Source organism: Diabrotica virgifera, chromosome 4 (assembly GCF_917563875.1).
Source record: "Diabrotica virgifera virgifera chromosome 4, PGI_DIABVI_V3a".
Classification (NCBI taxonomy): domain Eukaryota; kingdom Metazoa; phylum Arthropoda; class Insecta; order Coleoptera; family Chrysomelidae; genus Diabrotica; species Diabrotica virgifera.
Genome location: NC_065446.1, coordinates 56,708,506 through 56,727,351, shown reverse-complemented (window position 1 = coordinate 56,727,351; position 18,846 = coordinate 56,708,506). Strand labels below are relative to the sequence as shown.

At 33.6% G+C, this 18,846-nt stretch overlaps 1 protein-coding gene across 1 annotated transcript in view; it reads left to right on the top strand.

The window, feature by feature from the left end:
• Positions 1-18,846, top strand: part of LOC114331790 (regulating synaptic membrane exocytosis protein 2) — a 421,091-nt gene that overhangs the window by 390,410 nt on the left and 11,835 nt on the right. Inside the window, exon 18 of the mRNA XM_050648222.1 lies at positions 12,918-13,280. Coding sequence (XP_050504179.1) covers positions 12,918-13,124 — 207 coding nt within the window. The 3' untranslated portion in view covers positions 13,125-13,280. The remainder of the gene's footprint in view (positions 1-12,917; positions 13,281-18,846) is intronic.

The following is an 18,846-nucleotide window of genomic DNA, read 5'->3' as shown; positions in this document are numbered from 1 at the left end:
GAAATAAGGTCAGCGAAAGAAAACTTTTACAAAAGAAAATGTGAAGAAATTGAAGAACTGCAATTAAAACATGATACGTTTAACCTACATAAAAAGGTAAAAGAATTGGCAGGTATACAAAAAAGGAAGCATCCCAATGTGCTATACAACGCAAATGGACAAATAATAACTGACCTACAAGAAAAGCTTACGACCTGGAAGAATTATATAGAAGAACTCTTTGCCGATGAAAGAGAGGATCATGATATTGGTAACATACAAGGTGAGGAAGGACCAAAAATCTCTAAAGAAGAAATACTATATGCTATAAAAACAATGAAAAATGGCAAATCACCGGGTCCAGATGGACTTCCATCGGAACTTCTTAAGCTTGTGGAAGATGAAACAGTAAATGTTTTGGTTGACCTCTTTAACTGCATTTATAAAACGGGAGAAATACCTAAGGAATGGCTTCTGAAAACTTTTGTGACTATTTCAAAGAAAACAAACGCAAAACTGTGCACCGACCATCGCACAATAAGTTTAATGGGACACACACTAAAAGTATTTCTTAAGGTGATACATACAAGAATTCACAAAAAACTAGACGCTGACATCAGTGATACTCAGTTCGGGTTTCGAAACGGGCTTGGAACAAGGGAAGCACTATTTGCACTTAATATCATGTGCCAAAGATGCCTGGATGTTAACCAGGATATATATATATATATATATGTGCTTTATTGACTACAACAAGGCGTTCGATAAAGTTCGCCACGAACACCTGATGAGACTGTTGGTAGAGAAAAACTTGGATAAAAGGGACCTCAGAATTATTTTCAATATTTACTATAACCAGAAGGCGAATATTAGAGTAGAACGGGAAACAACCGAGGAACTCGAGATCAAAAAAGGCGTAAGGCAGGGATGCATACTTTCACCAACCTTGTTTAACTTATATTCAGAAGATATTATAAACAGAGCCCTTGCTGACCAAGATATAGGAGTTAAAATAAATGGCACTTTAATAAACAATTTGAGATACGCTGATGACACAGTATTAATAGCAGAAACCCCGGAAGATCTCCAAACACTGATAAACAGAATAGTAGAGTGCAGCGAAAAGTTCGGTTTATCACTTAACATCAAAAAAACAAAAATAATGATGGTGTCGAAATCTCCACAAAATTTTTCTGACATAACCGTACATGATCAAAGAATTGAGCGTGTTAGAAAATATAATTACCTGGGAACTGTGATTAATGAAAACAACGACAACTCTGAAGAAATCAAGATCAGAATAGAAAAAGCTAGAGCTACTTTTACCAAAATGAAAACAGTTTTATGCGGAAGAGAGCTAAGTTTAAATAAACTGGAACATGAAGTAAAAACCACTTCTATGTAAAAGGTATATTTACTAAAAATTTTTAGAATCCCAATGGATTCAATAAAATGAGTTCATCAGAACGTTTTCAAACCTATCGGTCCATCATCAGTGATCTAAAATCAAATAAGTAATCCCACTATTAAAATTAAAAAGATGGTTGAAATTGTGAAAGTTAAAAAATGTGGTTATGATTACTTACTTGAATACCTGCAAAATAGCCCCAGAACCAAACAATGGTTGTGATTATAAATAAATCTACATTATGTTGAAATAAATTTAAAATGGCTAAACGCCGATGTTAAAGGATTAAACCTCTGGGAACATGGTGAAACTCTACCCGAGGACCCAATCAACCATCTTCGGTCAACGATGACTACTAAGTGTCAAAGCTATGTGGGAAATGCTTGATGTGACATTGACAGTTAAGGAAGAAGGTAGTCGATTTTCTAGGAATTTTAAAAAACAAAGTCATGATCCAGAAGAAGATATGTTAAAGCTTTAAATATCTGAAATTGTCTGTTAATTAAATCTATTGTTGTTTAAAATTAAAAGATAATGTGTTTTACAAAATAAAATTATTTTAACTGTATCTAGGTAACTACAAATTGACTGTATCAAATAAAATTAACCTGATCAAAAAATTACAATATGATAAAGTGAGCTGATTAGTAGTAATAACAGAAATAAAATTAAATAAGTGGTGTTATAGAAGAAGTTTTAAATTTTGAAAAGGGATATTATTATATCAAGAAATTTATATGTCCACAGCATGTGTATTGATGGTTGTATAGATAGTAGGGAAATTATTGTTTGGATGTAGGTGAAAATTAAAAAATTTTATATAGATTGGAGTTAGGATAAAGTCAATCTGATAGTAGAAAATGTGATTCAGGAATGCAATTCTTATGGAAAAATTTTAATGAAATTGAGAAAATTCTTGTGACAAACTGGTGAATATGTAATTGATAATAAATAATTGTAGGAAAAACAGGTTGCCCAGTTGATACAAACTAAAATTTAATTAGTATAGAAAACAATAGGTGTAATGAATGAAATAGAATTAATAAAACAAAATTAAGAGAATGAATATTGTTATAATTTGATTAAAGAATGACTGAGTTTAACTGTGATTAAAGAAATAAAGTGATGAAATGTTAGATGTGAAGATAAAAAATATATTTGGAAAAGGTCAAAGACAAAAAGCAAAGGAGTGTGATGTAGGATCAAAGCATAGGTGAAATGAGTGAAAGAGAAAGATTGGAGAGTTGGGTATGAGGGTTGAACTGAATGAAGAAAAGAAATGAAAGAAGTGTGAAAAGAGGGTATGGTAAATTAATTAGGTTTTGATCAGTGGCGGGTTTAACGGGTGGCGTACCTGGCGGCCGCCAGGGGCCCCACGCCTCCAGGGGGCCCCGAAATCGCGATAGAAAGCTACATTTAAAAATGAAAAACTGCCAGAACAGAAAAAAATTTGTCGGATTTATACCAATAGAAGGGCATACAAGTTCATATTTGGAACAACAAATATTGGATATGTTGGACAAATTGGGAATAGATATTAAAAACTGTCGGGGGCAATCGTTTGACAATGCTGCCAATATGTCAGGAAAATACTCGGGACTTCAGGCGCGGGTTAAACAACACAGTCCGAGTGCGGCATATATCCCTTGTGCCAGCCACTCGTTAAATTTGATTGGAAATTTTGCAGCAGAAAGTTGCAACGCTGCGATTGAATATTTTATGTTTGTGCAGAATTTATTTACTTTTTTTTCTTCATCAACTCATCGTTGGCAAATTTTGTGCAAACAGTTAAATAAGTGTGAAAATGCCGTTTCGGTGAAGAGACTCGTAGATACACGATGGTCAGCAAGAGCGGATGCTGTACGAGCTATAAGACTTGGGTACACGTATATAAAAGCGGCATTAACTGAGATTTGCAATTCGAGCGAAGAGAAAAAAGTCACGATTATCGAGGCAAATTCAATTTTGAAAAAAATGGGCAAATTTGAAACCGCGCTGATGACAGTGATTTGGAACACGATTCTACAGCGACTAAACGCTACGAGTAAATCACTTCAATCAGTTGAGTGTGAATTGTCAAAAGGTTCATCTCTCCAGAAGTCTCTGTACAATTTTATTGACAATTTCAGAGATGAATTTGAAAAAGTACAAGAAGATGCAACTGATTTGTCAGGCCTGACATTTGAAGAAGGCGGACAAAGTCGACGACCTCTTAAGAGAAAAACTTTTCATGACGAAGTGAAAGGAGGTGAACACGAATTTGGAAAGAAGGAAAATTTCCTTGTAAATTCATTTTACGTTATATGTGACAACACCAAGGCAGAGTTAGCTCGGAGAAATCAGACATACGATGCAAACCTAAAGCATTTTATGGTATTTTTTGATAAAGCATTGTCAGACGAATCAAAAACATCCGCAGTAAATTCTCTGAAAGAAATTTACAAGAACGATATTGATGTGTCCAACTTCGAAGACGAATTAAACCAATTTCTACTCTTCCTGCAGGAAAATAACGAGTTAATGACCACCGCAAAAGATATGTACCGAGCTGCCAAAGAAATGTCATCGACTTTTCCTAATGTTGAGACAATTTTAAAAATATTTTTAACGATACCAATTTCGAACGCATCAGGCGAGAGATCTTTTTCTGTACTAAAAAGAGTAAAAAACTATTTAAGAAGTTCGATGGGGGAGGAACGTTTAAATAATATGGCTATATTGTATATAGAACAAGATATATTGGATAAAATTGAGACCGACAAAATAATTGATGAATTTTCAAAAGAAAAAGTAAGGCGTAAATTCATTTGAAATGCGTATGTATATTCAGGGAAAGTGTATGTACTTATATATTATATAACAATAGTAATTATTAAGTCATATGTACATACTACCTACTGTAAATGTTTTTTTTTCAGAATAAACATAATTTTGTTTCGTTCAAAATCGCATGCGTGTATTATTTAAACCACCTACTAACGACTGCTAGTTGCAGACAAATTGGTTACTGGCAAGTTAAAAGATCCATAAAATCGTTATCGTTAAGGCTATTCGCTTTTGTCGAAGGGCCCCGAAATTTTTCCCGCCAGGGGCCCCCAATCGTCCTAATACGCCACTGGTTTTGATTAAGAGGAGTTTATGTGGTTAGTAATGATTAGTATGTGTAAGGAGTTTGGAGCCAGTAAGGGAACGAAGAAGATAGTTGACAGTGGGTAAATAGGATGAAGAAGATAGCAGATAGGATAGGAAAAGGGAAGGTATAACAAAGTAATAGGAATTATGAAAATAATTGACGGTGAATGGGGACAAAATTGCGGTTAAGGGATGTTTGTCGGTTAACACAATTGGGACTTTTCTTTAGGTCTTTGACAATTTCCAAATCCTCGTATAAGTCTAAACGGAGTGTATTTTTTTGTTGAATGTTGTGTATCAACTGGACCCCATCAGGAATCTTAAGTTCGTGTTTATTGACTTTTAAATGGTGTGAAAAAGCTGAAGTGGTATCTCTCTTACTGTGTTCTGCCGATCGGGTGGAAAGAGATCTATAAGTTCTACCAATGTAGGTAGCATCGCAGTCTGAACAAGAGAGTCTGTATACCCCACTACGGCTCATGTAATGGATAGGGTCTTTGGTGTTAGTTAAGCTTTTATTGAGGGTGTTATTGACTTTAAATGAGATTTTGATGTTATCACAAGAATTAGAAATGATTTTTTTGACTCTTTCAGATAATTTGGAGTTATTAAACGGTAAGGAGGCATAAATTGGAGTAGTTGTGGAAGATGATGAGAAAGCGGATTGTTGAAGTAACTTAAGTTCTCTTTTCTGTTGAAGTTTAAGGATGATGTCTGGGTCATAACCATTGTTAACTGCAATTTGTTTGATGATGTTCAGTTCTTTGTTAAATTCAGTTGTAGATAGAGGAATAGAGTTTAATCTATATATAAAGCTACGAAATGCAGAAAGTTTATGTGAAAGAGGATGGTTGGAAGTGGAATGGATAACGTGATCAGTCTGTGTAGGTTTACGGTAGATACCAAAGTTGAAGTGGTCATCTAGTCTGGTAATAGATATGTCCAAGAAGTTAATGGAGTTAGAAGATTCTAGTTCCATGGTAAAAGTGATTTTAGGATGGATTAGATTGATTTTATGAAGTAAGTTGTGAGCTGAGTCGGAGTTACCAGATATGAGGACTAAAATGTCATCTACATAACGAAACCAATGTAATATCTCTGGATTTTTTGTGATATGATTGGATTCTAAATGATCCATAAAGACATCAGCTAAGAAAGGGGATAAGCAACTTCCCATTGCTAAACCATCTGGTTGTTGATAAAAGTTGTTGTTGAAGACAAAGTAATCTTGAGATAGGCAGATTTTGAGAATGTTTATAATAGATGAAGTGGTAGTGGAGGTCACCGAATTATTTAAAAGAAGCGAGTTGACCAGACTAATCGATTCATTTTTTGGGACTGAAGTGAATAAATTGCTAACATCAAAAGACAGCATGACGATATTCGGATTAAGATTGACAAGTTGAAGTTTTTCAACTAATTGGCGATAATTCAAAACAGTAAACTGTGGGGTGAAGTTAATAAAATTTTTAATAATGTTAAGAATGAATTTGGATAAAATAGAGACTGGAGTATTGATGAAACTGACAACGGGACGAATGGGATTGTCAACCTTGTGTATCTTTGGTAAACCGTATAACCTGGGAGTGAGTGGATTAGACGGAATTTTGGTGTAAGGTGCTTCATATTCAGAGAAGAAATCAGTAAACTGTTTAAGATTGTTTTTCATTTTTGAAACAAAAGATTTTGAAGGATCAACAGGGAGAAGATTAAAATTATTGTTATTTAGGAAAGATGTGACTTTGTCGATGTTGATTGGGTCCTCGGGTAGAGTTTCACCATGTTCCCAGAGGTTTAATCCTTTAACATCGGCGTTTAGCCATTTTAAATTTATTTCAACATAATGTAGATTTATTTATAATCACAACCATTGTTTGGTTCTGGGGCTATTTTGCAAGTATTCAAGTAAGTAATCATAACCACATTTTTTAACTTTCACAATTTCAACCATCTTTTTAATTTTAATAGTGGGATTACTTATTTGATTTTAGATCACTGATGATGGACCGATAGGTTTGAAAACGTTCTGATGAACTCATTTTATTGAATCCATTGGGATTCTAAAAATTTTTAGTAAATATACCTTTTACATAGAAGTGGTTTTTACTTCATGTTCCAGTTTGTTTAACTATAAGGTATACAGCCAATCCAGGGAACTACCCCTTTTTAGTTTATATATGACAGTATGGTCAACTTGGCTCTACAATACTTGCGATTAGCCACACAACGGAGCAACATAAAGCTGGACATATGGTTCATATCCAGATGTTTACATAATAAAGTCTTCCCAACATTCTGTAGAGTTAGAACTTCCAATAATGTACATCCCAACATCAGGAACGCTATGCAGACTAAACTCATGAAGAAAGAGATTTGTAAACATTATAGCAAACTGAACTACATTGACTGTAAGCTAAAGGTAACATATGATTCTCTACTCGAAACTTTACATTATATTAATCTTAATACTCTCTTGTCTGACGTTCAGGATAAGGTAGATCGTTCACATTCAGTTAAATTCAACCGAGTCAATAATAAATTACAACATTTAGTTAACAATAAGATTAGACTTGATCAACAAAAAGCTTCCCATAACAAAAGTTTTTCCAATTTTCGATTCCATCCAAGAATCAAAAATCTCTCAAATGTCCAATTTTCAGATGACGAATTAAAACTCTTAAACCTCGGTCTTAAACACTCCATTCCCACCAATCTATCTATCAGAGATCTTGAGAGTCTTTCCATAGAGACCGACACTGTTATTCAAAATCTTTCCATTTCACTTACACAAAAAACATCAATCAGAAACTCTTGCATCCAAACTATCAACAAATTCAAAACTAAACTTCTCTCTAATAACAATTCTTCTATTTCCAACATCAATTCCTCTTCTACTTCCACGTCATCTTCATCTTTTCCCAATTTTTCATTTAACAAGTCTAAATCCCTTCTATCCACACTCAAATCTATTAAAAATAAAATCAAAAACCAACACCTCATTTTTAGTAAAGCAGATAAGGGTAACTGCCTTGTTATTTTAGACCAACAACTATACATCGACAAAGTCACATCTTTCCTAAATAACAATAATTTTAATCTTCTCCCTGTTGATCCTTCAAAATCTTTTGTTTCAAAAATGAAAAACAATCTTAAACAGTTTACTGATTTCTTCTCTGAATATGAAGCACCTTACACCAAAATTCCGTCTAATCCACTCACTCCCAGGTTATACGGTTTACCAAAGATACACAAGGTTGACAATCCCATTCGTCCCGTTGTCAGTTTCATCAATACTCCAGTCTCTATTTTATCCAAATTCATTCTTAACATTATTAAAAATTTTATTAACTTCACCCCACAGTTTACTGTTTTGAATTCTCGCCAATTAGTTGAAAAACTTCAACTTGTCAATCTTAATCCGAATATCGTCATGCTGTCTTTTGATGTTAGCAATTTATTCACTTCAGTCCCAAAAAATGAATCGATTAGTCTGGTCAACTCGCTTCTTTTAAATAATTCGGTGACCTCCACTACCACTTCATCTATTATAAACATTCTCAAAATCTGCCTATCTCAAGATTACTTTGTCTTCAACAACAACTTTTATCAACAACCAGATGGTTTAGCAATGGGAAGTTGCTTATCCCCTTTCTTAGCTGATGTCTTTATGGATCATTTAGAATCCAATCATATCACAAAAAATCCAGAGATATTACATTGGTTTCGTTATGTAGATGACATTTTAGTCCTCATATCTGGTAACTCCGACTCAGCTCACAACTTACTTCATAAAATCAATCTAATCCATCCTAAAATCACTTTTACCATGGAACTAGAATCTTCTAACTCCATTAACTTCTTGGACATATCTATTACCAGACTAGATGACCACTTCAACTTTGGTATCTACCGTAAACCTACACAGACTGATCACGTTATCCATTCCACTTCCAACCATCCTCTTTCACATAAACTTTCTGCATTTCGTAGCTTTATATATAGATTAAACTCTATTCCTCTATCTACAACTGAATTTAACAAAGAACTGAACATCATCAAACAAATTGCAGTTAACAATGGTTATGACCCAGACATCATCCTTAAACTTCAACAGAAAAGAGAACTTAAGTTACTTCAACAATCCGCTTTCTCATCATCTTCCACAACTACTCCAATTTATGCCTCCTTACCGTTTAATAACTCCAAATTATCTGAAAGAGTCAAACAAATCATTTCTAATTCTTGTGATAACATCAAAATCTCATTTAAAGTCAATAACACCCTCAATAAAAGCTTAACTAACACCAAAGACCCTATCCATTACATGAGCCGTAGTGGGGTATACAGACTCTCTTGTTCAGACTGCGATGCTACCTACATTGGTAGAACTTATAGATCTCTTTCCACCCGATCGGCAGAACACAGTAAGAGAGATACCACTTCAGCTTTTTCACACCATTTAAAAGTCAATAAACACGAACTTAAGATTCCTGATGGGGTCCAGTTGATACACAACATTCAACAAAAAAATACACTCCGTTTAGACTTATACGAGGATTTGGAAATTGTCAAAGACCTAAAGAAAAGTCCCAATTGTGTTAACCGACAAACATCCCTTAACCGCAATTTTGTCCCCATTCACCGTCAATTATTTTCATAATTCCTATTACTTTGTTATACCTTCCCTTTTCCTATCCTATCTGCTATCTTCTTCATCCTATTTACCCACTGTCAACTATCTTCTTCGTTCCCTTACTGGCTCCAAACTCCTTACACATACTAATCATTACTAACCACATAAACTCCTCTTAATCAAAACCTAATTAATTTACCATACCCTCTTTTCACACTTCTTTCATTTCTTTTCTTCATTCAGTTCAACCCTCATACCCAACTCTCCAATCTTTCTCTTTCACTCATTTCACCTATGCTTTGATCCTACATCACACTCCTTTGCTTTTTGTCTTTGACCTTTTCCAAATATATTTTTTATCTTCACATCTAACATTTCATCACTTTATTTCTTTAATCACAGTTAAACTCAGTCATTCTTTAATCAAATTATAACAATATTCATTCTCTTAATTTTGTTTTATTAATTCTATTTCATTCATTACACCTATTGTTTTCTATACTAATTAAATTTTAGTTTGTATCAACTGGGCAACCTGTTTTTCCTACAATTATTTATTATCAATTACATATTCACCAGTTTGTCACAAGAATTTTCTCAATTTCATTAAAATTTTTCCATAAGAATTGCATTCCTGAATCACATTTTCTACTATCAGATTGACTTTATCCTAACTCCAATCTATATAAAATTTTTTAATTTTCACCTACATCCAAACAATAATTTCCCTACTATCAATACAACCATCAATACACATGCTGTGGACATATAAATTTCTTGATATAATAATATCCCTTTTCAAAATTTAAAACTTCTTCTATAACACCACTTATTTAATTTTATTTCTGTTATTACTACTAATGAGCTCACTTTATCATATTGTAATTTTTTGATCAGGTTAATTTTATTTGATACAGTCAATTTGTAGTTACCTACAGTTAAAATAATTTTATTTTGTAAAACACATTATCTTTTAATTTTAAACAACAATAGATTTAATTAACAGACAATTTCAGATATTTAAAGCTTTAACATATCTTCTTCTGGATCATGACTTTGTTTTTTAAAATTCCTAGAAAATCGACTACCTTCTTCCTTAACTGTCAATGTCACATCAAGCATTTCCCACATAGCTTTGACACTTAGTAGTCATCGTTGACCGAAGATGGTTGATTGGGTCCTCGGGTAGAGTTTCACCATGTTCCCAGAGGTTTAATCCTTTAACATCGGCGTTTAGCCATTTTAAATTTATTTCAACATAATGTAGATTTATTTATAATCACAACCATTGTTTGGTTCTGGGGCTATTTTGCAGGTATTCAAGTAAGTAATCATAACCACATTTTTTAACTTTCACAATTTCAACCATCTTTTTAATTTTAATAGTGGGATTACTTATTTGATTTTAGATCACTGATGATGGACCGATAGGTTTGAAAACGTTCTGATGAACTCATTTTATTGAATCCATTGGGATTCTAAAAATTTTTAGTAAATATACCTTTTACATAGAAGTGGTTTTTACTTCATGTTCCAGTTTGTTTAACTATAAGGTATACAGCCAATCCAGGGAACTACCCCTTTTTAGTCTAAGTTTAAATCTTAAAATTCGCCTGATGAGATGTTACGTGCTGTCAGTTCTTTTCTATGGAATGGAAGCTTGGACACTGAAAAAGATCGATACAAGGAAAATAGAAGCATTCGAGATGTGGATGTACCGCAGGATACTGAGAATATCGTGGACAGATAGAGTGACAAACATGGAAGTGTTGCGAAGGATGCAGAAAGAAAAATAACTTGCGCTTACTATTAAAAAGCGCAAACTGCAATACTTGGGACATATAATGAGGGGACAAAAGTACCAGCTACTACAATTAATTATTCAGGGAAAAATAATAGGTAAAAGATCCATTGGCAGAAGAAAACATTCATGGTTGAAGAATTTAAGAGATTGGTACAAGTGCAGCAGCTGCCAATTATTTAGATCTACGGTATCAAAAATACGCATAGCCTTGATGATAGCCAAACTTCGCAACGAGGACGGCACCTGAAGAAGAAGTAGTATTCAACACTAGTTTCTCATTTATACCTTTCAGTATTCCCGTTTTTTTTTATGTGAGGTAATTCTTCAATTTGTATGTGTGTGTGTTTTAAAACTATCATGTCTTTTCTGGTATTTTTCTATTTGTGCGCATTGTAGTTTTAAGCATTTTTTTGTTTGCTTATTTTTTTTTTCTTTGTTTATCTATTTTTGTGTTCATCTGATTATCTTTATTTTTATGTTGACGTCTTTCTTCCATTAAATCTAAAATTTCCTATGTCATCCATGGTTTTTTTATCTGGTTGATGTCAGAATTTATCTATTTCTGTTTTTATTAATATCCATTTTTTATTCGTTTCAGTATTTAGCAGAATTTGTTCTTTAAATTGATTAATCGATTATTGATATTAATATACATCCGTTCTTTAATATATTTGAATCGCTTTGTGCATCTGTTGTTCTTCGTTTTATTATTTTCATTCTGAGCCTAATTTTCGTCGCTGCTGAATTGTGATCTAATGCTACGTCTAACTCTAACTAACGATAATATCTTTATCTAACTCTAACTAATACATAGTCTATTTGGTGTCTTACAATACCCTCTTCTTAATTTGCCGGTGCCTTGCATGTGTATTGTCTTCTCTTTGGTATTTTAAACAATGTAGTCGCTATAACAAAATTATTGTTTTGTCAAAATTGAATAAGCCTATCATCCCTTCCATTTCTGTTTTCCACACCGTATCCGCCAGTTGTTGGTCTAGTCTTCAACAAAATAAGAATCATTAATCCCATATTTATAACTATAAACATCCCACTAAATTTTAATTTGTTCATGATCAAGTGGTTTTTAAATGGTTTAAAATGAGAAGTATTACTCAACCAATCAATGGAAAAATTCCAATAGTTGGCTGTATACCATAGTTTAAAAACTCATACAGAAGTAAAAACTTCAAGTTGTATACTGGTATAAAATAGTTTATTAAAAAACTTCATAAAATGTCGTGCAAAATGTTTTCGTTCTAATTCAGAACATCTTCAGTGCATTCTGGTAAGTAGTTGTAACTAGCACACTAATTAAAGTGGTAACTTCATAATATATGGCTTACATATTTAATTTTGTGAAAATATTGTGACTACCAGTCGATATTAAAAGATTAAATTAAGTACATGCTTAAAGGGCAATATGCTTCCCTGCTCGAAAAAACTAGGTACTTGCCAGTTCAATGGGCACAGACCAACTGTGTGTTTTGCACGACATTTTATGAAGTTTTTTAATAAACTATTTTATACCAGTATACAACTTGAAGTTTTTACTTCTGTATCAGTTTTTTATTACTCAACCCTCCTTTCTGTTAAAGATTTTGGGGGTTGTGTCCGCCCCTACTAAAGGGTTGACGTAATTTAGTTGAAAACTGGTCTACAAAAAATGTCCTCCTTACAAATAAATTTGTCGTGATTTTGCTTATTTTTAGAGTTTCTATAGGGACCAAATTATAAAGGGAGGTACCTTTTCACATTGAGAGATATGTATAATTGAGCCAGGAAAATACTGATGACAGTATCTAATTATTATAAAGTATTGTCAGTAAATTGAATGCAGGTTTGAAGTTAGTTTTAGAAAGAATTAGTTCACACTGAAGAATAAAATTAATGAATGAATTGTTGGAATAATAGCATTAATATAAACAATACTAATATAATAATAATATTGATTTTTTTTTCAGGTGACCGTATGGGGTGATTATGGTAGGCTAGAAGGCAAGAAAATTTTCATGGGGGTAGCGCAAATAATGCTCGACGATCTCAATTTGAAAAACATCGTCGAGGGCTGGTACAAATTATTCGGAACGACCTCCCTGGTTAGTGGTGCCCCCTCTCTAGGTCTATCTAGTCGCGGATCCTCGGCTAGCCTTGATTCTATCAAGTTATAGCCTATAACCTAAATTAATTTCCTCGTTTCAAATTACCACAAGAGTAAAACACGTTATTTAGTTTTTTTGACCGTTTCCACCACCAACCTTTAGCACCTTACTCATGTCATTTTCACAAAAAGTTTTCACCGATGGCATCCACTACAACACGTATAGGTAGGATTCAATCTCTTTCTGTTTAAATCGCTTTAAAAGTTAGCATTTCCTTTAAACCAATATTTCGAAATGAAAATCAAAATGTTGAAGTAAACGTATTTTATACTAAAATTTTTAACCAAGTGAAAGTTTTACCTTTAATAAAATTAAAAATAATATCAAAAATAAAACGTTATTGGTTTCAAAAATAAAACTTCCACCTTCGTGGTTTCTAAAATTGTGCATACCAACGAATTGCCGGAGCAAAGAAGGCCGAGGGAGATCTAACAGTTGCATCTCACTTCCCGCCTATCCAGCGTGGTAAAATTCCAACGAAGATTAGTCCCTCATACTCAGAATAGGAGTAAAACTAATATAAATAAATAATCATTTTCTTGTAAAACGAAACAAGAGCCGTATATTTCAGTTCGTCCAGAGAGCGCCAAAAGCATCCTGACCGGTTTCAATCCTTGTTAGGGTGTCATCAGAGAGTGCATATTTGATTCTCTCTGAACAACTAAAATTCGAGCTGCCAGTATTGATTCACAACGAAATAACCTGATGGTGTGGATGTCGTGGCGACATCTGCTAAAGACAAGTGAAAGTTTTACCTTTAATAGAATTAAAAATAATGTTAAAAATAAAACTTTATTGGCACCAATCTTCTGGTAACACCTTCGTGGTTTCTAGAATGTGTCATCATCATCATTCTCTTTGCCTTATCCCTATGAGGGGTCGGCTTCCCTAATTGCATTTCTCCACACAATTCTATCTTGGGCCATATCAATGTTAATCCCCTTTACCAACATGTCCTGCCTTATCGTCTCCCCCCAGGTCTTCTTTGGTCTTCCTCTCCTACTCCTTCCAGGAATCTGCACTTCAGCTATTCTTCATATTGGGTGATTAACGTCTCGACGTTGAACATGACCAAACCATCTTAACCTATGCTCTCTCATTTTGGCATCAATTGGTGCCACACCTAGACTTCCCCTAATATACTCATTTCTAATGTTATCCTTCTTTGTCACTCCACTCATCCATCTAAGCATTCTCATTTCCGCCACATGCATTCGCTGTTCCTCTTTCTTTTTCACTGCCCAACATTCAGTTCCGTACATCATAGCTGGTCTTATGGCTGTTTTATAGAATTTCCCCTTCAGCTTCATTGGAATTTTTCTGTCACACAACACACCACTCGCTTCTTTCCACTTCATCCATCCAGCCCTAATTCTACTGCATGCATCTCCATCTATTTCTCCATTACTCTGTAATACCGATCCTAGGTACTTAAAACTATTGCTTTTTACAATCATTTCACCATCCAAAGATACCATTTTATTTGTAGTAGCTCCATCTTTAAATGAACATTCCAAATACTCTGTTTTTGTCCTACTAAGTTTTAAACCTTTTTCCTCCAGAGCTTGTCTCCACTGTTCCAGTTTTTGTTCTAAGTCTCATTCACTATTTCCTACTAACACGACATCATCAGCATAGGTACATTAAGCACCATGGAATGTTACCCTGTATTTCCGCTGTTATCTGGTCCAAAACTAATGAGAATAAATACGGACTAAGCACAGAACCTTGATGCAATCCTACTTTCACATGAAATTTATCAGTCTCTCCCACACCTGTCCTAACACTAGTCGTTACTCCCTCATACATATCCCTCACAATCTTTACATATTCACCAGGGACTCCTTTCTTATTGAGTGCCCACCACAGAATCTCTCTAGGAACTCTATCATATGCTTTCTCAAGATCAATGAATACCATATGAGCGTTTGTTTCTTTACTCCTGTATTTTTTCATCAACTGCCTTATAATGAAAATTGCATCTGTTGTTGATCTACCCTGCATAAAGCCAAATTGATTCTCGGATATTTCGGTCTCTTCACGTATCCGTCTATCAATTACTCTTTCCCATATTTTCATGGTGTGGCTAAGCAGTCTTATAGCCCTGTAGTTTGTACATTGTTGTATATCTCCCTTGTTTTTGTAAACAGGTACCAGTATACTGCTTCTCCATTCGTCTGGCATTTGTCCAACTTCCATAATTCTATTAAATAGACCTGCTAGCCACCTTGTTCCTGTCTCTCCCAATGCTCTCCATACTTCCCCAGGAATATCATCTGGTCCTACCGCTTTTCCTTTCTTTATTTTTTGAAGCGCTTGAGCCACTTCCTCGTTGGTTATTTTGGTGACCATTGCTGCTACTGTCTCCGTTGACTCTACAGGCTGTCTGTCAAATTCTTCATTTAATAAGCTGTCAAAGTACTTTCTCCATCTCTTTTTGACATCCCTTTCGTGAACTAGTATTTTATTATTTTCATCTCGGATACATCTAATCTGATTAAAATCTTTTGCTTTCTTTGCTCTCTGTTTGGCTATTTTATATATCTTCGTTTCGCCTTCCCTGGTATCAAGTTGATCGTATAGGTTTGAATACGCTTCTGCTTTAGCTTTTGCTACTGCTACTTTCGCTTCCTTTTTGGCGACCATATAGTTTTGAAGATCTATGTCCGATCTGGTTTCTTGCCACTTTTTATATAATTTTCTCTTCTCTTTTATTTTTCCTTGTACTTCATTTGACCACCACCAAGTCTCTTTATCTTCAAACTTCTTTCCTGACGTTTTCCCAAGTATTTCAATAGCCGTCTCTCTAATAACCATAACCGGTTTCTAGAATGTGTAAGCCAACGAATTGCCGGAGCAAAGAAGGGGGAGGGAGATCTAACAGTTGTGTCTCACTTCCCGCCTGTTCAGTGTGGTAAAATTTCAACGAAGATTAGTCCCCTATACTCAGAATAGGAGTAAAACAAATATAAATAAAAAAAATACCAAGTTTCTTGTAAAAGGTATATATTAAAATGCCCTAAATAAGGGTCACAATACAAAACGTTTTCGGATTAAGGAATCCATCATCAGTGTTTAAAAGCCCTAAAATTAAGTATAACCTAATTAAATGAGATAAGAGTTAAAATTGACAGAGGTTTTCAAGAACAAGAGGCCATACTTACAAAATTTGCATGCCTGAGCCACCAAAACGTATTGGGTAAAAACCCTTTAAATGTAAATGATAAAGTTATTTTACATATTTATATAAAAATCATCTGATGTTAAGAGGATCGGTACGTATTTTCGGCTGCAATGCTATCCAAATGGGGATTCATTTTTTTCGAATCCTGAGAAAACTAATAAGTATTTTTGAAAAATTTAAACGCAGAATGAAAGATTACGTTATTAGCGAGGGCCGAAAGTCCCTGAGAATTTTATAATGTCTATTTTAATAAGTTACAGGGGTGAAAAACTAAGAGAAAATTTAGTGTGATTTTTAATTTCAAATATTTCATTCAAAATAAAATTTTTAGTTATTCTAAGGGACTTTCGGCCCTCGGTAATAATTTAGTCTTTCATTCTGCGTTTGAATTTTTCAAAAATATTTATTGGTTTTTTCAGGATTCGAAAAAAATGAACACAATGCCGTGGTAATATTTTCAAAATATATCTTTGTCTTACAACGCACTCAGCCGAATATAATATTGTCAGCATATTTATATTGTCAGTCAGACAGTGACAATCAGTGACAATTTTAAATATTTGACATTGCATCGGGAATATTTTGAGTTATTGATTAAATATTATTGATATATATTGTATTTGATAAATAATTGATTTAAGACGTGAACTTAATAAAAAGTTATTTATTGTGTATTATTTGTGGAAGATCCAAGCAGAGAATACCATAGAGGTATATATTAACATAGAGGGAGCCTACCTTCCGCGCTTCCTGACGACAAGATCTCATGGACTGGTTTGCTGCATCTCTTTCTAACAGATTGTATCGAAAATCTATGATGACATTCAGTGTGAATATCGGCACGGAAGAGGAGGACAACTGTAGCAGCTTTATTATGCGTAAGAGTGAAACAGCACTAATCCAAATAAAAAAGATGGTGTCGTCACTTCGCTCTGAATGACACTCTCTCTATGCTAATATATAACTCTATGGAGAATACATCAGGATAATATTATATTCTGTGATCCAAGTATTTTGTTGTTAAAGATGTTCAAAATTGTAAGCGTTCCATAACAATATATTATTAAAAAATCACTTTAACACTTTTCCTCTTTTCTCGATTGAGTATTAGTTTTTGTTGTACAAATAAATTATTACAATCACTGAATACATAGTTAGTGAAAAAATTATCACATTTATTAACTGAATTAACAATTTTCGATTATAAAAATAACAGTTATCCAAGAACATTCAAAGGCCATCTCTTTAAATTAATGATGACATTTTCAAGTAGAATGACATTCTAGTAATGTTTACATATTCATACCAGTGTGAATTTTACTACACGTAATTTGCCGTGTAAAGACAGAAAAGGTAGGGGTACCCGTAAAATATTTGCGAATTATGTACCCATAGCCTTAAAGATAAACCTGGATGTTACCCAGGGCAACACAGGACTCTCCCCACGTGGTTGGAACTTTTTTTGGAGAAAACCTCACATATTGGATTTCAATGGCCAACTGACAACTGAATTCAAAAGCAACCCAAAATGACATTAAGAACTGTCAATGCAACCTAGTTGTAATATTACTTCAGCCACGACGTTAAAGATTATTTTGAATAAAAAACTCTAACAAGAAGTAAAACCACTTCTATGTAAATTGGTATATTTACTAAAACTTAAAAAATCCCAATGGATTGAATAAAATATGTCCAATTCAGAACGTTTTCAGACCTATCGGTCCATTATCAGTGAATCTACAATAAAATAAGTAATCCCACTATTAGAATTGAAAGATGGTTGAAATTTTTAAAAAGCTAAAAAAGTGTGGTTAGGTTACTTACGTGCATACTTGCTAAATAGCCCCAGAACCAAACAATGGTTGAATTTAAAATTCAATTTACATTATTTAAAAATAATATTAAACAGGCAAAACGCCGATGTTAAAGGATATAGCCTATGGGAACATGGTGAAACCCTACCAAAACCTCAATCAACCATCTTAGGCCAACTTTGACTATAAAGTGTCACAAGTGTGTAAGGAACTGTTTGAAGTGACATTGACAGTAGAGAAAAAGGTAGTTGATTTTCAAAGTTAATTAACCAAAAGGTCATGACCCACAACAAATGATAAAGATTTTAATATCTGAAAATGTCTAACATTTTAAATCTATTGGTTTTTGAAAAGGAATTGTGATATACAAAATTAATTTAGAATATAAGATTATTTATATTGATTCTAAATTAATTTTTATATCACAATTTCTTTTCAAAAACCAATAGATTTGAAATGTTAGACATTTTCAGATATTAAAATCTTTATCATTTGTTGTGGGTCATGACCTTTTGGTTAATTAACTTTGAAAATCGACTACTTTTTTCTCTACTGTCAATGTCACTTCAAACAGTTCCTTGCACACTTGTGACACTTTATAGTCAAAGTTGGCCTAAGTTGGTTGATTGAGGTTTTGGTAGGGTTTCACCATGTTCCCATAGGCTATATCCTTTAACATCGGCGTTTAGCCTGTTTAATATTATTTTTAAATAATGTAAATTGAATTTTAAAT